This window comes from Scleropages formosus, chromosome 1 (genome assembly GCF_900964775.1).
Source record: "Scleropages formosus chromosome 1, fSclFor1.1, whole genome shotgun sequence".
Lineage (NCBI taxonomy): Eukaryota > Metazoa > Chordata > Actinopteri > Osteoglossiformes > Osteoglossidae > Scleropages > Scleropages formosus.
The window spans coordinates 28,101,498-28,121,061 of record NC_041806.1 but is presented as its reverse complement, the minus strand read 5'-3'; the positions used below and the strand labels follow the sequence as shown (position 1 = coordinate 28,121,061).

The 19,564-nt window shown below is 42.8% G+C and overlaps 2 protein-coding genes across 3 annotated transcripts; both read left to right on the top strand.

Moving 5' to 3' along the window:
• The first annotated feature begins 363 nt into the window (after positions 1 to 363).
• LOC108926454 (uncharacterized) lies at positions 364 to 13,066 on the top strand. 2 transcript variants are annotated; one of them, XM_018739129.1, is made up of 21 exons: positions 364 to 789; positions 1,571 to 1,705; positions 2,070 to 2,195; positions 2,360 to 2,512; positions 2,731 to 2,907; positions 3,627 to 3,798; positions 5,388 to 5,495; positions 5,746 to 5,922; positions 6,181 to 6,321; positions 6,457 to 6,597; positions 6,965 to 7,174; positions 7,271 to 7,423; positions 7,770 to 7,910; positions 8,700 to 8,846; positions 8,951 to 9,157; positions 9,282 to 9,404; positions 10,052 to 10,282; positions 11,629 to 11,772; positions 11,885 to 12,190; positions 12,325 to 12,462; positions 12,674 to 13,066. In XM_018739129.1, the coding sequence occupies exons 1-21, from the start codon at positions 595 to 597 to the stop codon at positions 12,763 to 12,765; spliced, it is 3,417 nt and encodes a 1,138-aa protein (XP_018594645.1). In that variant the 5' UTR covers positions 364 to 594; the 3' UTR covers positions 12,766 to 13,066. The 2 variants fall into 2 exon arrangements, with proteins under 2 accessions (XP_018594645.1, XP_018594646.1); XM_018739130.1 differs by lacking the exon at positions 9,282 to 9,404.
• Positions 13,067 to 14,231: 1,165 nt separating this feature from the next.
• Positions 14,232 to 19,556, top strand: LOC108926499 (uncharacterized). Its single transcript, XM_018739215.2, has 8 exons — positions 14,232 to 14,377; positions 16,168 to 16,277; positions 16,373 to 16,433; positions 16,539 to 16,606; positions 17,034 to 17,136; positions 18,295 to 18,413; positions 18,603 to 18,748; positions 19,440 to 19,556. Exons 1-8 carry the CDS (start codon positions 14,314 to 14,316, stop codon positions 19,543 to 19,545), a joined length of 777 nt encoding a protein of 258 aa, XP_018594731.1. The 5' UTR covers positions 14,232 to 14,313; the 3' UTR covers positions 19,546 to 19,556.
• The last annotated feature ends 8 nt before the right edge of the window (positions 19,557 to 19,564 follow it).

Sequence of the window (19,564 nt, the reverse complement as noted above, 5' to 3'; positions counted from 1 at the left end):
ATATTTTTTGAAGCCGGGAAGGGGTCGTCTTATGGGAAAGACTCTGTCATTGTCTTGACAATGTATTTTATGTAATGGCTGTTAAGTAATTTCGTTGACCAACTGTAGGAAAATGGTTTTGAGTTCGTTTGATTGTGTATTTTATTGATAACTATTAAATAAAGTCTGAAAAAACACCTTGGCATAGGTCCTAGAGTCTAGAAAAGAGGCTCCTCGGCCCGAGAGTATTATTTCCCTGCGTGCTGCTGGTGTCAATAAAACGTTTCAGATCAACGCTGCCTCTGCGTCCTTTTTTTCCTCTCATCCGACTCGACGGCGCTGCGCACCACAATATCGTTTATACCCGCTTTCGGTCATAGACCATAGAACGGAAACCCGGGGCGGTGCGGCACTCGTGGGATTTTCACTGCACTCGCATCGTGGTATCCAGTCACAGGTCGTTCGGGGAGGGCCGAGCCTCAGCAGGGCGGGACTCGAGCGCAGCAGGAGACTGGGGCCGGGTTTTTCGCGTTACCGGTCGGCCGGACACCGCTGACACTTTCACCGTACTACGGTACCACAGTAGGGTGGTACCAGCGCCGGGCGCCCGGGAACATGGCGTCGTACCGCCGCTTCTCGGACGAGAGCTACAAAAACTGGCTGAAAACCACGATGAGCTTGCAGCTGCTCCGGGCCGGCTTGCGTCGCTTCGTGGAAGACGAAACCGAAACTTTCCACGACTCGCTGCGGAGCCGAGTGGGCGACGCGCGCTGTCACGCGAACTGTGACGTCAGGGGCCAACCGCTCAAGGTAAAGCAGCTGGCTTCGCGCAGTAGTGCTCGCTCGCTGCTACTGACGTGGGGGGGAAAAAAAACAAACGTTCGTGATACATTTTGGAATATGGAGGCTTGGTTAAAAAAAAAAAAAAAAAGTTATTAACATAAAAAAACACCCTCACGCGCTTCCGTTTTTCCTGGTGCGGTCCGGAGCCTAGTATCCCGGGATCAGTCACTGATTCAGTGGGTACAGGGCTGGGGGGACCGTACAGCAGTCCTCTCTTGTTTACAAATGGAATATTATTTCCCCTATTTTTTTTGATTTGTCTGAATATCTAGAACACAAAGAATCATTTCCCCCACACACGTAACACTATATACAGGCATCCCTGTGTTTACGAACGTCCCGAAAAACCGTTCCTATAGCGGGTGTTTGTATATCGAAACCCAATTTCCCATTCATTGTTATGGGGTAAATAATAATGCGGGCCAACGTGAAATTTCTTTGCTTTTTCATTTCTAAACATAAATAGACTGTTGCACATTCAGTTATGCATCAGTACACACACACAGAGGCCGAAGTTGCTCACTGGAGCCTAACCGTTACCTGGTAACACAGGGTGTAGGGCCGGAGAGGGAGGGGACACACCCATATCAAGGGTCTATTTAGGTTAAATGCAGAACTGTTACAACTACTCCTGACATGCTTAATATGTTGATGTCATAACTGAAGTGTTTTATCCACCGGCGTGTCCACAATTTACCGAGTCTGGTCATTCGGTGCAAAGCCTTTCATCCACTCGTTGTGCTTCAAGGTTCCGCCTGTTTGTGAAGCTTGTCGGCTGTGGAGAGATGAAATCTTGGAAAATCACAGCAATAAAAATGGGAGGATATACTGGAACAACTGCAGACCTTTCAAGTGGTCATCAGAGAAATGGGAGGTGGCAAAGGTAATAATATTGTGGTTATTTTATCGCTGTTGTTGCGCAGCAGAGTTTCATTCTTGACCGTATTCTAACCGATAACTTACATATTTATTACATTTATTACACTTCTTTTCAAGAATCAGATGAAAATTTATTTCACATTTCAATGCTAACATTTCTGATTTTAAGAACTGTATACTGATGAGATAATGACAAGATCTGTTTTCCAAACACACTGAACCATTAAGATGAATTTTCATTGAGTTTCTGTTGAGTGACAGTAATAATGCCGCGATGCTCTGGGGACACCAGCCTTGTATACTTATGCTAAGGAAAGCTGTCTTTGGAACGTCTGTCTTTTGGTCCCCTGTCCTTTTCTTCTTTCCAGGTTTACATGCCGGGGGGAAACAGGGCGCACAGCAGAATTGATCAGTTTGACATCTCGGCAATACTCAATCTCATGACGTTTTGCACGCATTTCCAGAGATTTGTGAAAAAACTAATTCTGACAGAGGTATTGAATCTCTTCAGTGTAAAAGTTTTTAATAAATTGTACAATGTTGAAGTTATGTATGCAATACATGGGAAATAAGAGGTAAGTAAGTAAAGGAAACAATAATAAGAGAACATTGCGAGGGAATGTTGCCTGGTGTCCCGAGTTGCTCTTGTCATTTCAAGGTAACCAACGTGAGGAACCAGATGATGCACTCACCTGAAATGAAGGTGAAGAAAGAGGAAATGGAGCAGCATCTCAAGAAAATCTTGGAACTGGCCGAACGCCTCCAGATGCACGCTCCAGAGATGGAGAAGCTGAAGGAGGAGATAGCACAGGTTCGGATAGCCTACCTCCATGTTTCTCCGTGGGGATATGGGACATGTGAAGGCCTCTGAATTCACTTTTAATCAAAACAGGTCAAACAAAGACAAGTACAAAGATGTGCTTTGTATCTGCACTGCCAGAAATGTAGAATTCCACTCTGCATTTAGGGAATGTGAAAGCTTTCTTAACGTTTGTGCATTTTTGCTCTTGGTTGCTTTTGGGTGACTAGCTCCAAAACACAGAACTGAGCATTATCCTCGAGGGCCTGGATCGTTCTGGTGCTACCCCTCAAAGAGAAATTATTCAGAATCTACTGAGTGTGCAGAAGATGCAAGACTTGGAGCAGCAAGTTCTGAAGGAAAAGATTGAATTCCTCAGTCGCTGCCTTGAGGAAGGCAAAAATACGGTAAAACATCTTAGGAACACATTGTATGCTAAATGAGCTCACAATATAATACAGGAGTTGCACTTTTCTAACTGCACTTGTGCCAATTTAGCAAATTAAAATATGGGGAGAAGTCATTCTGTTTCTCCCCTCAGCACTGTGCCAAGCCTTAGCTGCACTTGTAAATACCGAGCAATTAAATATCCAACAATCATACCATTAATTTAAATTTTAGCATGGAAAAGGTGTTCTAGCGAAGCATGAAAATAGTGTCAGATACCATTTTTTTTCAAGATGATGCTGATGTTGCTTTATACCGTTTTGCACTGAATAGTATTTTTAAAGATCAAGGTAAACATTAATATGGGCAATTCCTTTATCAGGTGACAATATCAGGTTTTATTCTACGCCTCAATTAGCAATCAGATTGGTTAAGATGATATTGCTTAATGTAGCAGCGTTTGAAGGAAAAACTCCCTTAGCACTTTAAATCACCCCAGGAGTGCTGGTATATTATATAATAAATAAGTAATTTAATTGGATTGAAGTTCCAAAGAAGAAGCTGTTGTAGCTCGTATTCTGCAGCATAAATAGATGATATTGCTTTGCATTGGAAAGAGTCCCTCTGTAGATTAGTCTATTGCAAGAAACACACAGTCTTTAGTAGATTATTCCTTATACTAGTATTCCTTATATATAATATGTTGGGCTGTTTCTTCTGTGGTTATCCATCATTGCAGAGCATAGAAGTTGAAGGCTTGAGGGATTTCCTGGATCAGAACAAGGACTTGCTGGAGGAGCTACGTCCACAGGTGGAGCAGCTGAATGAGATCCAGCAGAAGGTCCAGCAACATGACCAGCAGCTAAGTGTTCTGACCGAGAAAGTCGAGAACCTTGAAAGGATTAACAATGGTGGGTTTGTAGAGTTAGATCTCCACGCATGATTGGATTGAATTTGCAGACAGTCTTATTCAAGACAGTCTTCATTGACAGACAAAACATTTTGCATTGCCATATCTTACTGAACAAACAGTTTAAACAAACAATGGTAGACCCATGAACACAGATGTTATCAAGTGCAGAAGATGACTGCAGATCCTAGCTGTCACCCTAGGGTTCTTTCTCATTTCCTTGAGGACCAGACAATTTGTGCTTGCTTTGATCTTTTTTGGATTATCACTCCTAGGGAAAACAGTGGTGTTGAATTTTTTCCATTTGTAAACTATCTGCCAGACTGTGGAGTGATGGGAGGTCCAAGTCTTTAAAAATCCTTTCCAGTTCCTTTGAGTCTCAACAACCCTTCTTCAGAGGTCCTCTGAAACCTTTTTTAATGGGACCTGCAGGGGCAGCTGGTAGTGTAGAAGTTAAAATTGTTGCCGTTGTATCTGAAGGTTGCAGGTTTGAATCACACCTACGGTTTTATTCCCCTGGCGAAAGGTGCTCATCCTAAATTCCTCCACTAAAAACAAATTACTCAGTTCTATAAATGGCTAAATAATTACCGGTAGCATAACACTAAGTTGCTTAGGAAAAAAAGCATCTCCTAAATTTAAATGGACCATATTGTACTTCAACAGAACTTGGTTGTGAAGAGCTAGAAACCAAAACTGTGTGGTTTTTTTTTTTTTTTTTTTTTTTTTTTTTTTTTTTATGTCAGGGAGGTTGAAACCCGCACCTGGATTAATTGGAACACCTGATGCAATGAATGGAATATGTACCTGACTCCAATTACCCTCTTCTCAAGATATCATCAGCCAGTTCTTTAAGCCAATTGTTCAGTAAATTATGGAAATGTAAAATATTGTTCATTGTTCATTTGATAAGACTGTCTTTATTTGTTGTTATTACTTAAATGATCCGATCATACATTAGGGGCTGTTCATGCTAAAATCCAGGTAATTCAAAATTGTTCACAAACTTTTTCTCCCAACTGGAGACATTGCATCCACAAAGACAAGTTTTGACCAAGTTATACTTGATTCACAAAGCCATAGGCATAAAAACAGGTTTGACAGGTCTTGTTCTACCTACTGCCTACCATCCACCCTCTCCAGCTCGTTTGAAATGCTGCGTCATGAAACTGGGTATTGCCGCTCCTCATTATATACACACTGGGCCTCTGCTGTGGTCTCTCCACTGATTCTCGAGACACATTCTTTTAGCTCCCACGCTGTGGAATAAGCTTCCACTGCACATCAGATCCATCACTAGTCTTCTGAGTTTCCACCAGTTGTAAAAACTGACCTCTACACTTGTCATCCTGGAACTGTCTTGCATTTGGTTTTCCGTGTCCCTCAATGGTCTTTTTTGTCACGTGTCTCGCTGTGCTCTTAGTGTCAGTTCTTCCTTCTAATTGTTTGATTTTGTCACCTATAATTTGGCCATTCATTGGTCAGTCATATAGCTCAGTTCTCAGTTGATTCATTTTGTTTACTGACAGAAACTACCCACCAAGTGAAAATGCACTCTGAATATTTTTCTAACAACATACTTGTCTACAGAACCAGTTTTCAGTGCAGATGCAACGAGGTACAAAAACCATCTGCTAGAACTGGCTACGAAGAATCAGTGGCCAACTCCTACATTCTCAGAAATACCCAAAGCTCAAGGTATCGTACATAGCAAAAATAAGAATGTGTTTAAAATTTAAATGATAATCAATACAGGGTTGCAATGTGGTGAAAATAGCAAATTGCAGAATAAGCATATTTTGTACTTTGCTAGCTTTATGATTTTTTTTGTAAATTAGAAAAATTGGAGAAACCTATAAATAAATTCTGAAGTTTAGTACAATCCATGTTCACGTAGCAGCACAGGGTTCATAACCTGCCTTGACTTGCTGTCTTGTTTTCTTGCCAGGTTACACAGGAAAGGTGGAGGTGAATGGGCAAACATTCACTGGGCATCTCATCCACCGCAATATTAAAGCCGCTCATCAGGAGGTGTCCAAACTGGCTCTGGAGCAGCTGTCTTCCTCCACCCAGTCATTACAGATCACAGAGGCCTGTGCATCAGTCCCGCCAGATAAGCAGTCAGGCATGGCTAACAGCACATCTAATGTGTAACATTATAGGAGATGAATATACAGCAGAACACTGTGCTCGATATTGGTGTTCGTAGTTCTGAAAATATACAATAACTTAACCATTATGTGGTCAATTGTAAAATAATGCTTAGGCCTATTTTCATAACCTATGCTATGGCCCAAAAGCACAACATAATTGCTGATTAAATTGTAAATGATAGAATGTCAAATAGTTTCATATTTAATATTTTTGCTTCTTTCAAATCCAGCCTCCCCATATTTCAGTAGTGTGACTGTTTTTCTCAACACTGACATCAGTTCATCTGAAGGGGATTGTGGGAAGGAGGAGGCCACTGAGTCGGCTTACAAGAATCTGGCTGTAATGCTTGGCACTGATGAGCTCATCCCACGTAAGCAAATGAAAAAAGAATTCCTTTAATTCCGTTTTGTGTTTCATATTTGTTTGTGCTTGAAAAGCAATGTTTTTTTTTTTTACATAGAATTGGGCTGTATTCAGAAGTTAAATACGATACTTTGTTTTCCAGACTCGTCGTATAAGTTGGAAATCCAGCAATATTTTTCGAAATGTGGCTTCCGAAAACCAGAAGAATTTTTCCGCACTGATGCCAATGGGAAGATTTTCTGTGTGCTGAAACTCTTGGGGCCTTTTACGTTTCAAGGGCAAGGTCAGTAGCCCCACGTACAAAAGCTTTTTTTAGTATAGGCTCTGAAGAGATGATGTTGACTTCGGAGAAAACTGGTGCACAGTCTAAAGAAATGGAATATTTAAATAATTTATAAAAGAGTGCAATGAAGCCTAATGAAAGGAGGGGAAAGACAGAAACAGAGAAAGGCATTCTCAGCATGATGTCGCAGAGTAAAATGATGGCGCCAGTTTCGGCAGTGGCTCAAAGAACTATCACAATATTTGAGCATCATCACAATATTGACATTAAGTCAGTATTAAATATACCACAAAAAACATTTATTTCATTCAGTTCATTTCTTCCTGCTGTGTTTCATTCTCTGTTTTTTTGTGAAATTGCTCAACAGAAGGTTCAACAAAAAAACGGCATGCAGAGCAACAGGCAGCTAAAGTGGCTCTACTGAAGCTGTCTGGGGTGCTCGGCCAAAAGGCAGTTTCTGGAGACAATTATAAAGGTGCCCTGAAGGAGCTGCTAGAGGGAAGGGGACTAAAGCCCCCTGAGTACACAGACATTTTGACCAGTGAGGCACTGGTGGCAGAAGTGGGATCATCTACATGTAGGTGCTGCTTTCTGGGTCTACAAACATCATATATGAAGTTCCAAAGTTGTTCTTTTCCAGTCAACTTCTGGTGTGACTTTTGTGTATTTGTAGCTCAGAATGCCGGCTCTTCTCAAAATGAACTGGCCCAAAATCTGCCTGCTGAGATTCCACAGGAGCTGCAGAGCAAGGCAACTGACCAGTCAAGCATTCGTACTGATTGTCAACTGCATCCTGTAACACAAGCTGTCAACACTGAGTCTGCAGGTGCAACACTCCCTGGCATAGTCACATGTGCTGTTTTTAAGCATATCGGTATTATATTTCTTCTAGTTGTTCTCCTCTACTTGTCTGATAATCAGACTTTTCTTGAACAGCCCCTTTGTTCCCAATCATCCAAGACCTTGAGGGTCAGGAGACACACAGCTCATATGCTGGTAATGCAGGAGAAGCTGTAGACCAATCCAGCAGCCCAGACATTCCCAGTCACACAGCAGATCGCTCTGTCTTAACACTTGAGCAAATTCCTGGGAGGAGGAAACAGGAATGAACATTTTTTTCTGTTGTAAGTAAAGGAATGGAGACCTTCGCTGATGTTTACTGTGTCATACAGGAAGCGGACAGTTTTACGTTGCTGTTAAAGTGCCTGTGAAGAGAGTGCTTCAGGGACCTGAGGCTCAAACCAAGGAGGATGCAATTCGGGCAGCTTACACACCCCTGGGAGAAGCTTTTGGACTTGGAAACCTAACATCAGGTACCTGCGCATTCCCACTTTTCTCCTGCACTCAAGTAGCTGCGCGTTTCCATTTTTTTGACGTAGAACTATGTTATTCTCCTCACTAGGTATGGGGGGTAACTTGGGAATTGACCGTCATGTAAAAATGCAACCCCCTCTTGCCGCTACTGCTCGCAAATGAAAAGACGCAGAGAGATAGTGCATATATTATTGGATAGAGGAAGGAACACCGCATCAAACGAGATACGAACGGCCGCTGCTGGTTCAGCCTGAGCGAGCTGGCAATGTTGCAGAAATGTCCCATATTTGGCTCCTTATGGAGTTGCCACGCGTTGTACTAGATGTCACCACATTCGAGCCACATGTCATAGCATTGACATCAGCACCTCAGTTCATAGCTAGAGAGCCACGCTATCGGACGAGTATCGCGCCGACCAGAAGACCTAAATTTAGACCGAGGTACGTTTGGTTTGAGGCTCACCTCGACGACGGCGCCTACGACACTTGGCGGCTCGTGCATCGACATGGTCTTCGTAAGAAATTCGGCCGGCTTGCGATGCAGCAACCACATATACCACATATCATACTTCTCATATCATCGCCCTATTCTTGCCGTATATGATTCCATTGAATCTGTAGAGTGCCGTGATTTGTCACCCAATAAATGATAATTGCATACACAGCCTCGTTTCATTTCTCGCACCACCCACACGTGGTTCTACGTAAAGATATGCAGCATAGTAAAGCTATGCACCTGAAAATTTTTGTCTATGCTGTTCCAAAGAACTATGCCTCCTTTCCCCACAGCGTCCTCTGCTAGTAGTATTAGGGGAATAGTCCATGACTTCTTCAGCAAGGCTCAATGTCAGTGTGCTGAGGACTGTGGGATCACAACGGAAGGAAAGTTCATTTGCAAACTGGACATCTGTGGGGATTTTACTTTCCAAAACCAAGGTAAGATTTGTGGAGAATAGCTTATTTTAAAATAAGGAACCAAAAGTGACCTGTGAATAAAGATTTTGTTTTTTTGTTTGCTTTGGAATGTCATTTTCCTCCAGAGGGAACATCCAGAAAGCAGCAGGCAGAGCAAGAAGCAGCTAAGGAGGCTCTTACACAACTAGCAACAGTCCTGGATTGCGATTTGTCTGATGCTAATGGGAATTACAAGGGTAAACTGCAAGAGCTGCTGGCCAAACAAGGTGAAATGCCATCATATCAGACCTTGGATGGACCTGGAGTCACTGAACCAAGCAAGAAAAGAAAAGGTTCGAAGAATGCTTTTCATTATTTTCTCTCTTTCTTTTGTTCATGTTACATTTGCTTGCCTTTAACAAATATATTGTAAAGCTGGCTAGATATGTCAGTGTGCTGCTTTTCTTGCTAATGCAGCTGACCCCACATCAATGAGCGTAAGTACTGAAGAGACATTGTCAGTCGGCGATGCAGGAAATATGACAATGCCATCTGTTCACAGAAGTCAGCTGTCTTCTTCAAAGAAAATACGGAATACAGGTACATTTAATCCAAAGATTTAATGGCTTTTTCATCTATGGTATCTACATCGTGGAGATATGAAAACTGGCTTTTCAGGTGGTGTTCCCGACCGTGAGGCCAAGGTAGCCACTGGCATGACTAAAGGCACCAGGCATCAAGTTTGTCCAAGAAAAGGGTTTTATTCCAAAACAAAACCAGCCAAAATGAAAATGTGGCCCCTTCAGCAGAAGAAACTTACACACAAACCTAAAAGGAACTAAACCACCTTAAAAGAATCAAGACCCACAGATTCCCAAAATTCAGGGAGCAGCCTCTTGTCAAACACTTAGTTGAATGGCCAGTCCTCCAGTCTTCAGACCAGCTGCTTAAAAAGTCCTCCACCGCTGGAAGCAGCTGGTCTTCATCAGTTCACTAGGGTATTATGGTAAGGGTGGGCCGTTGGGAGCTGTCCGTAAGGCAGATCCCACCTCCTGTCCTGGGCTCCACCAACCCCTTGCTTTCACTCAGTATAGAGGTGAAGTACCTGTGTTAAGGTTGTTTCAGTTTGCCAAAATGCTTCTGAGACTTGGAGCTGGCGGTGCAAGTCCAAGTTCTTAATTAATATGCTATATGCTAGTCTTCCTTATGCAATGTACTTAAACCTTTGTTCATTTCTTCTTTATTAGAATATGTATGTGGGACACAGATACAGAGAATGCTGCGGATTTCAGGTTTCAATCCATCATCTGTGAAAGTGGAAGATCTCACTTCAACGGAGCAGTTTGTGTTTAATGTGAAGATCCGCCTTGATGACTTCACCTATCAGAACCAACAAGGCCATGGTTCCAAAAAGGACGCCATCCGCAACACGTATTTGAAATTTGGCCAGGCACTTGGCATCTGTGAATCGAGCACAGGTAGTTCTTCATGTTCATCATCACACCTCCAGACAAGGTTCCGGTGATGTGGAGCCAGTGTTACAAGTGACCCCACACACACACACACACACACACACACACACACACACACCAGCTCACCAAAGGAACTGTGGAGTGATGCATTCACCTTAAGCTACATGTCTAGAATGTAGAGCTCACCTGAGCTGCATGTCATTAGCATGTTAGAGAGACAGTGAAACCAATAGGAACCCAATGTCAGACACAAGGAGAACATGACAATCCCACACAAGCAGCCAAGGATGGTTCAGTCACATAGCCTTGGAGCTGAGCCACAATTCACCCTTCTTCATAAAATTAAGAATACGTTACCATAATTCCCTGAGAAACAGCTGTTCAGGTTCCGAGAATCCGAACCTTAATTTAATGCCCTTACTTTGGCTCATGGGGTGTTTCTTTGCTGTTATGATGACTCTATTATGATGAGCACCAGAAGACAAGAGCCATCATGGGGTCTTCTTCTCAGTTATGGCTTGGCTTGTGCTGCGTTATGCTTCCAGCATTCACTGCTCCTTGTTTGCAATTGTCACCTGTTATGAACTAATACATACAGTAGAGTGTCGCATGTATGTATGTATGTTTTGTTTGCGAACATTTGTTAAGTGTGCGGTGTGTAACAGCTATGAAAGAGCTGAATGAGCACAGGCACACAGCCATACAGTATTATAGAGGCAGAGTGGCACAGCGAGTACTGCTGCTATCTCACAGTGCCTGGGTGGTGCGAAAGGATATTGGGTTTGATGCCCACTCAGTCTGTGCGGAGTCTGCGTGTTCTCCCTGTGTCTGTTTCCACCGGGTGCTCTGGTTTCCTCCCACAGTCCAAAGACATGCTGTTCAGGTTCACCCATAGTGTGTGAGTGACAGAGAGAGTGTGTTCCACTGATGTATGGATGAGTGACCCAGTGTAAGCAGTGTATCTTGCAGTGTAAATCACCTTGGTGAATAAGGTGTGTGGGCTAATAATACTACATAGAGTTCACTGGAAGTTGCTTTGGAGAAATGTGTCTGCTAAATAAATAAATGTCGAGTAATTAATAAAGGGAAACTGCCTTGTTATGATACCTAATGTTTATTGGTGAATTAGTTATGTCCATTTGAATGTGACTTGGTGATATTTTAGTATAATATGAGTTTTGCTTTTGAAGCTCAGAAAAGCATAACATTTTTCACAGTTGAAACTAATCTTCTGAATTATGACAATTGACCTTGGCAAGGGTTTTGCAGGAAGGAATTACCATTGTAAAGTGGGGGGCAGATGGTATATAATACCAGGCCATTGAATGTTATGTGTATTTATTTTCTTACAGCAGAGAATGAGTGTATAGCGACCGTGAAAGATTATTTTAAAAATAAGTCTTTCAGTCTTCCTTGTGAGGAGACGAAGCAAGAAAAGGACAAGTTCTTCGGCTTACTCAGCGTGAGATCCTTTTCCTATGAGTGTGAGGGAAAAGGTAAGCGCTCCAGTAGCTTGTGGTTTTGTGTCAACGTGGAGTCATGTTCCTCAGCAGAAAGTCGATGTCGACACCGATACATGAAGCTCACGTGTCGCCGTTGCGCCACCAGGGCCATCTGAGCAGACAGCGAGACAGGAAGCCTCCTCCCAGGCTCTCTATCAACTTGCCTGCTTCTTCAATCATGAGACAGCCGTGAGAATGATGAGTAATAAGGATGCTGAGCACAACCTGGGTCTCACGCTGAAGGAGCATAACCAGTCAGACCCCAGTTTCCAGCACGCAGCCACTCAGTACAGCATCACCGTCAAACTTTGCTTCTCTAATTTTACCTTGGAAAGCAAGGAGCAGAGTAAGAAATCTGCGCGGAATAAACTCTGTGCCCAGATCCTTGGACTTCTTGGCGAGGGTGACAATGGTCAGTTACCATGACGACCTTTTCGGAACATTCTAGTAACATACACGGAACCTTGTGGATGTCTGTAAATGGCAAATCTCGATACCTTGAATGAAACATGTAGCTGCTTTATTATTATTGAATATTCATTACAGAAACCAGCATCAGCGCTTCAGTGAGAAATCAAGTTGATGACTGGTTTAAGAAAAGAGGACTTTCACCGCCCCTGTTTGATGACACAAGTGAAGGGGCGAAGGTGACATTCACTGTCACGTTATCCTTCTCCCATCCCGGTAAGGCTAATGCTCTTACAAATAAGCAGAATTAACTTGCCTTTGTAACCTGTGGGCAATATTGAATATTCATGTCAACTAAGCTCAGTGCCATCAATTCTTTTGGAACATCTAGAAGATCTCAGCTGCTGGAATAAGGGAGACATAAATGGTGCGCCCCGAAGAAGCCGGATGGGGCCGCTGACGTTCTTTTCTTTGTGTTCCTCCACAGGATGGGAAAGTTCTGTAGAGGCTGCTGAAAAGAAACTGGTGGGTGAGATGATGGTACGACTCCGACACCTTGCTGAAGAGGCTGCCGTCTAGCTTCTCCGATCACGTGACCAGTGAAGAGAGGCAGTAACATGGTTTACTATGATGATGGTGATGATGATGATGGCTATAATATTATTATCATGATTATTATTTAGGTGATGCCTCTGTCAAAGGCAATTTACAGGTTATACAATACAGGTCAGAAAGGTGGTTTCAAGGTGGCTGGATAACCAGCTGAACACATATTATCCACATTAAAACTAGAAATGTCCAACTTAAAATCTCACTGTGGGTGGTGTGAGAGGACAGGGGTTCTATCCGCAATCAGTCTGTATGGAGTTTCCATGTTCTCACCATATCTGTGTGGATTTCCTCTGGGTGCTCTGGTTTCCTCCCACAGTCTAAAGACATGTTCAGGTTCTCCCACAGTGTGAGTGACAGAGAGAGTGTGTGTGTTTCCCTGATGTATGGATGAGTGACCCAGTGTTAAGTAGTGTATCTAGCAATGTAAGTGTGAGAAATAACTGGTTCTTGTGTTTCTTCTCTACCTTGACCTCTCTGACCTCTCTGTCCTCCCTGTTCTTCTGGTTTGTGTCAGAGCTGTCAAGAATGCGAGTGCACGTTGGAGTTCTTGTTTTAACTTCTCTCTCTTTGTTTAAGATAAAAAGGCCAACGGATGCAACTGAAGTGTCCTATATCCTCTCTATATGTATAACCAATCACAGTGCTCTGTTGTTTAACATTGCCTTTTGTGGTTTTGTCCCTAGACCCCGACTCACTTTTTAAACCAATGAAAACTTATTTCTTTGTTCTGCAAAATAGTATATAATCCATGTGAACACACAATAAACTTGAGGATTAGGAACGAAACACGCTGCTTGTTCTTGTGTCTTAATCCTCCCAGCGATCGGTGGTCTCTGGTGTCCGGACGGCTCTGAGGTGGCAGAAGGCTGAGATAGAAATTACGATAATTTCTAATCTAACAGTAAGCCACCTTAGTGAATAAGGCGTGTGAGCTGAGAATGATACATAGAGCTCATTGGAAGTTGCTTTGGAGAAAAGTGATCAATAAATGTAATGTAAAATGTTTTTAAAAATGCGTTGTTCACACACAATGAAGAGAAGCAGAGCTGTGTGGTGGGACAGACTTTGTTTGAAATCATGCTGTAATCTGGGAAAACACTGCAATAAAGGTGGACCATGTGTGCAAACGCGTGATTCCAAAGAGTGCAGTTAATTTGTCATATGAATCAATGTGAATCACACGAGCAGCTGCACGAACACAGAATGTATCCCTTATTGTACAGTTCTGAGCACATGAACATTTGATTTACATCATTTCTTGGACAGAAAAATGGTGCTCAAACACGACCGGGCGTCATTCTCAGATACAAAAAGGGGTTTTTGTCCCGCAAAAATCAATAAAACCGTTGAAGGCGGATCGCGGCAGTGGCGCGCGCAGCCCCTTCCGGCGCGTGCCGGGGGGAAAACAGCGCGAAACGGCCCGCTGTGTCCCGGCTGTTCGACGCGCTCCCTGCTGCATGCTCAAGCGCGTGCGTGTGCGCGCGCACGCACAGTGTGTGTTGGCTGCGCTGCGCCATGGCCGCCGTGAGCATCACGGAGCCTCTCTGCAAACCCACAGTGTATGACGGCAGATTCAGAGGTGAGTCCTGCCCTGTTACCCTGCTGCTGTACCGCGTTGTACACCACCATGGCGCGCCTGTCTATCATCACACCACGTTTTACCTGCCACCTACATCATCTGTCCTGGTGTCCTGCTGCTCTTCAGCAAACATGTTTGTTACATGTACAGTATGAGATGTTTTGTTACTGTTATAATTATACAGTAATATTGTTACAGTATGACATGTATTGTTACAATATTGTTTATAGTTATATAGTAATATTGTTACATAATTACATGTATTATTACAACATTGTTGTTATAATTATAGTAACATTGATTAGTGCACAGTTACATATTATCACAATATTGTTGTCATAATTATAGTAAAATTGTTACATAATTACACGTAATTACTTGTATTGTTACAACGTTGTTATAATTATAGTAACATTAGCACACAATTACATGTATACAGTATTGTTACAAGATTGTCCTAATAATAGTAACAATGTTACATAATTGCATGTATTGTTACAATATTGTTATTATAATTATGCAGTAATATTGTTACAGTATGACATGTATTGTTACAATATTGTTTATAGTTATATAGTAATATTGTTACATAATTACATGTATTGTTACAACATTCTTGTTATAATTATAGTAACATTGATTAGTACACAATTACATATTGTTACAATATTGTTGTCATAATTATAGTAAAATTGTTACATAATTACACGTATTGTTACAATATTGTTATTATAATTATACAATAATATTGTTACACAGTTACATGCTTTGTTACACCATTGTTACAGTACTATGACATGTATTGTTACAATATTGTTTATAGCTATATAGTAATATTGTTACATAATTACATGTATTGTTACAATATTGTTGTAATAATTATTGTAACATTGTTACATAATTGCATGTATTCTTACAATATTGTTATTATAATTATACAGTAATATTGTTACAGTATGACATGTATTGTTACAAATATAGTTATGTTAGGCCCTCCTAATTGAGACAGAATGACGCACGTGTGCAGTGAGGTTATTGAAGGTCCAAACGTCTCCCTCTATGATTCATATTCACGAATTGGCGGCGCAATGTTTTCAGTCAAACAAATTAGGAATTGAAAAGATGCTCTACACACCCAAACACACACACAGACATTTATTTATATAGTATATGCATGTACAGTATGTAAGTATATTATATATACAGATTGGTATTGTTGATTGCTGGGGATGATGGATAACTTATTACATGACAATTGTAACTGCAGTTGGTAATTTTAGTAGCAATTTACTATTTGGGACTTTAATACTTGTGAAGGATGCATCTTGTGTTCTTTGTGCGCTTTATGTGTTATTTGTTGTGTTCTATATGTGAGATTTGCTTCAAGGTGAATTGAGAGGAATTTTACTGCCCCTGTTTTGATACAAAATGTAAAACATTACTTTTCTGTAATTTTAGAATGAGTTTTTTTTGGTTTTGACATAGCCTTATTGCATTCGGAATAAAACAGTATATGTAATACATTATGGTATCTAGCGATGGGTGTCGATGGCGAGAATGAAGAATATTTTTGGTGTATTTGTATGCGTATTATACACACACTGACACAGGGTGGCGGTGGTCTGGAACCTATCCTGCAAACACAGGGTGCAAGGCTACATTACACAATACCATTATTAATTGAAGGGAACACCACAGCAGGCGTTTACAGCAGGATAGTGGTGACTATCGGTGAACTTCTGAAAAATAAACAGATACCAGTGGCGTATTTCTTGTGTTGTTGTCGTCAGTGGAGCTGCATGTGAAAAAGCCCCTGATGCCCATCCACTTGAGCAAGAAGCAGGTGCGACTGGAGATGCTGTGTCTCTGCAGCCAGCTGGACCTTCTCATTAGGGCTCAGGTGAGCTCTGTGATGCTGAGGGATGGGGGGTGCGTCGGGGGGTTAATCAGCTTCCTTCTCCTTTCTTCGGTCAACTCCTGTTCTGCTAACTCTAGTTTCAAGAGCAGCTCAAACAAGATTGCAGCCCCGTGGAGTCGGACGCTTTCCGCCGAGAAGGCAGGTGACCCCAAAGCCTTCGCGCAATGTTTCCGTGTCGTAAACGATTCTTGCGGTGGCATCCGAGTGGTTCCACACTGGGAATCCTCTGCGTTCTCCACACAGCTGCTGAGGTCATGGAGAAGATGATCCTTTGCCTGGAACACCTACCTGAGCCTGTTCCTCAGCTGGAGGTAATTTCAATAGAGTGTTTTTACACAGGCGAGGCATGGTGGTGCAGCGGGCTGCGCCGGTGCCGTATTCAGGTGTGGGATCCAATCTGGCTCAGTCTGTGTGGCGTTTTCGTGTCCTTCCTATGTTCGAGTGGCTTTTCTCCAGGCGCTCTGGCTTCTTCTCACAGTCCAAACACCTGGTTTTCAGGTAAATTGGTGACTCTAAAGTACCCAAAGTGTGTGTGAGTGTGTGTAATTGCTTTGCGATAGACAGGTGTCCCATCTGGAGTATTGTGCTCCCCCCTGCCCTGTTCCTCGGGGGTGGGATCTGGATCACTGCAGCCCTGCCCTGGACAAACAGTCATTCACACCGAATCTGTATTTTGCAGAAATTGTTTTGTTTTCTCTGCTGTTTTTGCTTGTACTCGTGTTACATTATGTTCTAAAGGACTACCTGGATGCAGTGGGACTGTCGACCATGTTCCCACGGGTGGAGGTCTTCATTATCCATGGAAGTCCAGTGGACATGCTGGAAAAGCCTGTCATGGACGGTGAGATCATCCACCTCATGGGTGCTTCACAAAGCGAGACTGTGCAGTAAAACTCGTCTCATCACGGATCCGTCTGCACTGATCCGCAGCTCGATGGATTCATTGCCAAGATCGTTGAATCCTATCTTCACTAGTAGGCTAGTCAGTAACTAGCTGCTGAAAAAGTTGATGAAACACCATTTTATATTTGACTCGTTTATAACATAAACATGTTTCTTTGAAAAGCAGTTTATGCACTGTTGTGGTCCCTAAAAAGACAGTTAACTACAGTGATCTATTACATGGCTTAACTGCATTTCAATTCACTGATATTTTTGCATCTTTTGCCGGAATTGTTTTTTGGAAAGACCCAGAAATTCTCATCTAGGTCTTAAGTTGAAAAAGTTGAAGGAAAATGTGATCTGTATCATTTAGATTGCGGGCTGTCAGTTTAAAGTCGGTTCAGAATGTGCTGAGTATCACAGAAAATACATAATTACGCAGCTATGCGTTTCAATAATGAAAAACATATTTTCAACTTTGCATAGAACGGCTTAGTGTACACCGTTGTACACATAAAATCTTAACATTAAATGTGAGCCATAATAGTCAGGACTGATTTAAATTCTCCAAAAAAAAGGCTAAGTGTCTGAAAGACGACCAGTGGCAGCAGTGTGTATTTGGGCTCAGTCGTGAGGCCTGTGTCACGCGAAACATAAGGCCTCGGACGGCTGGACCCAAGTGCAGCGTCGTCCGTCCGGAGACGAGGGATGAGGCAAGTTCTCGGTGTCGCGGACAGGCGAATGGTCGGTCGATCGGCGGTCAGGGTCAGAGCGAAGATCCATGGGCGAGGTCAGGGGACTTAGCGAGGGGTCGGTCGAACGGCGAACAGGACAGGAACGAGGATGCGTGGTCGGGAAACGAAGCGAAGAGTCAGAAACCGGAGGACGTGAACGAAGAGCTAGCGATGCTTGTGAACGAAAAGTCACGAGAAAGGGCGGCTGTCCCTGACGAGATTCCGCAAAGGTATGGGAGTTGCGGAGTGTCTTTTAACGGGTAGCTGCTGAACTGGAGTTAGGTGCTGTCGATTGAGCTGTGGGCGTGGACGTGACAGCCTGTTTGTCGAGAAGGGCCACCGATGACCTGACGTAGGTCCTAAAGACGAACCCTCCCTTACAGATTATTTTCCACACATCGGGAAGCTGAACCAGTTGCTCGTTCTCAGCCAGCAGCTTGAGGACGATGTGCAGCACCTGGGGAGTCATAAGTACATCGCCCATCAGCTGTCCGTCATTTACGTGAGTCGTATTTACCCACAGTGGGATCCACCTTCTCTCTCTAAGGCTGCACGGACATGGCCTACAGAGGCTGAACAGTTTGAGTTATTGTTTGGTTAAACAGTAAAATTTTTGGTTCTACACACAATGAAGTTTGACCCTTCGTGTCACTGTGAGCACATTCTGAGCCCATATTTGATTTTGTCACAGCACGTTCTCAGCTCCTTCAAAGGCATCTTGCCATTATCAGTTTTGAAGAGGGACATTGAGGCCAACTTCAAAAATCTGAAAATGGCTCTTGTGACGGAAGAAGGTTCAAAGCAGGAGCCCCAGTTACCAGCACACTATGCGAACTGGTAAGAGCAAGGACTATCAGCATTTTTCTATGACAGACCAGTGTGCTGGTGGAGTTGCGAGCACTGGTGTCTTACAGCTCCTGGGCTGTGTGATTGGACATGGGATTGAATCTGGCTTAGTCTATGTGAAGTTGGAGGTGCTCTGGTTTCCTCCCGCACTCCAAAGACGTGTGTTTTTGGTGGATTGGTGACTCCACATTGCCCTTGTAAGTGTGTCCCTGAGTGAGTGAGTCTGTGTGACTGCCCTGCAGTGGACTGATGTCTCATCCAGGGTGTGCCCTGCTGCCGGAATCGGCTGCTGGGATAGGCTCTGAACCACTGTGACCCTGCACTGTTATTGATAACGGATGGAATATGTAAGATGATGCACGTGAAAATTTCACAATATACTTACCGGCGTGCAAATATATATGTATATATATAAATCTGTAACCAGAAGCATATATGGCTCAGTGCACAGTATATATATTTCAGATGTTGATGTGTACAATTGAGTATTATTTGCCCTTGAGTTCATCTGCTGTTAATGTCTGCTGTAAAAGTAATTTTTAAAGATCTAGGAAATGATGCAATAACTGTAAGTAGCTTAACATACATACTTACCTAACATTGAAAGTTGCTCTGGACAATAATAATAATATTATATAAACAATAAACATTGAGCATAAACATGTATTTGAATTCTTTACAGGATACTAGATGTGACTCATGGCATTATATCCACTGTGTCCACACTGCCTGAAGAACTGACCCAAGACCTCAGCCTAGCCATGGGTTTTGTGTCCAACCTCACCTGACCAGGGTTGCCAGGGACCG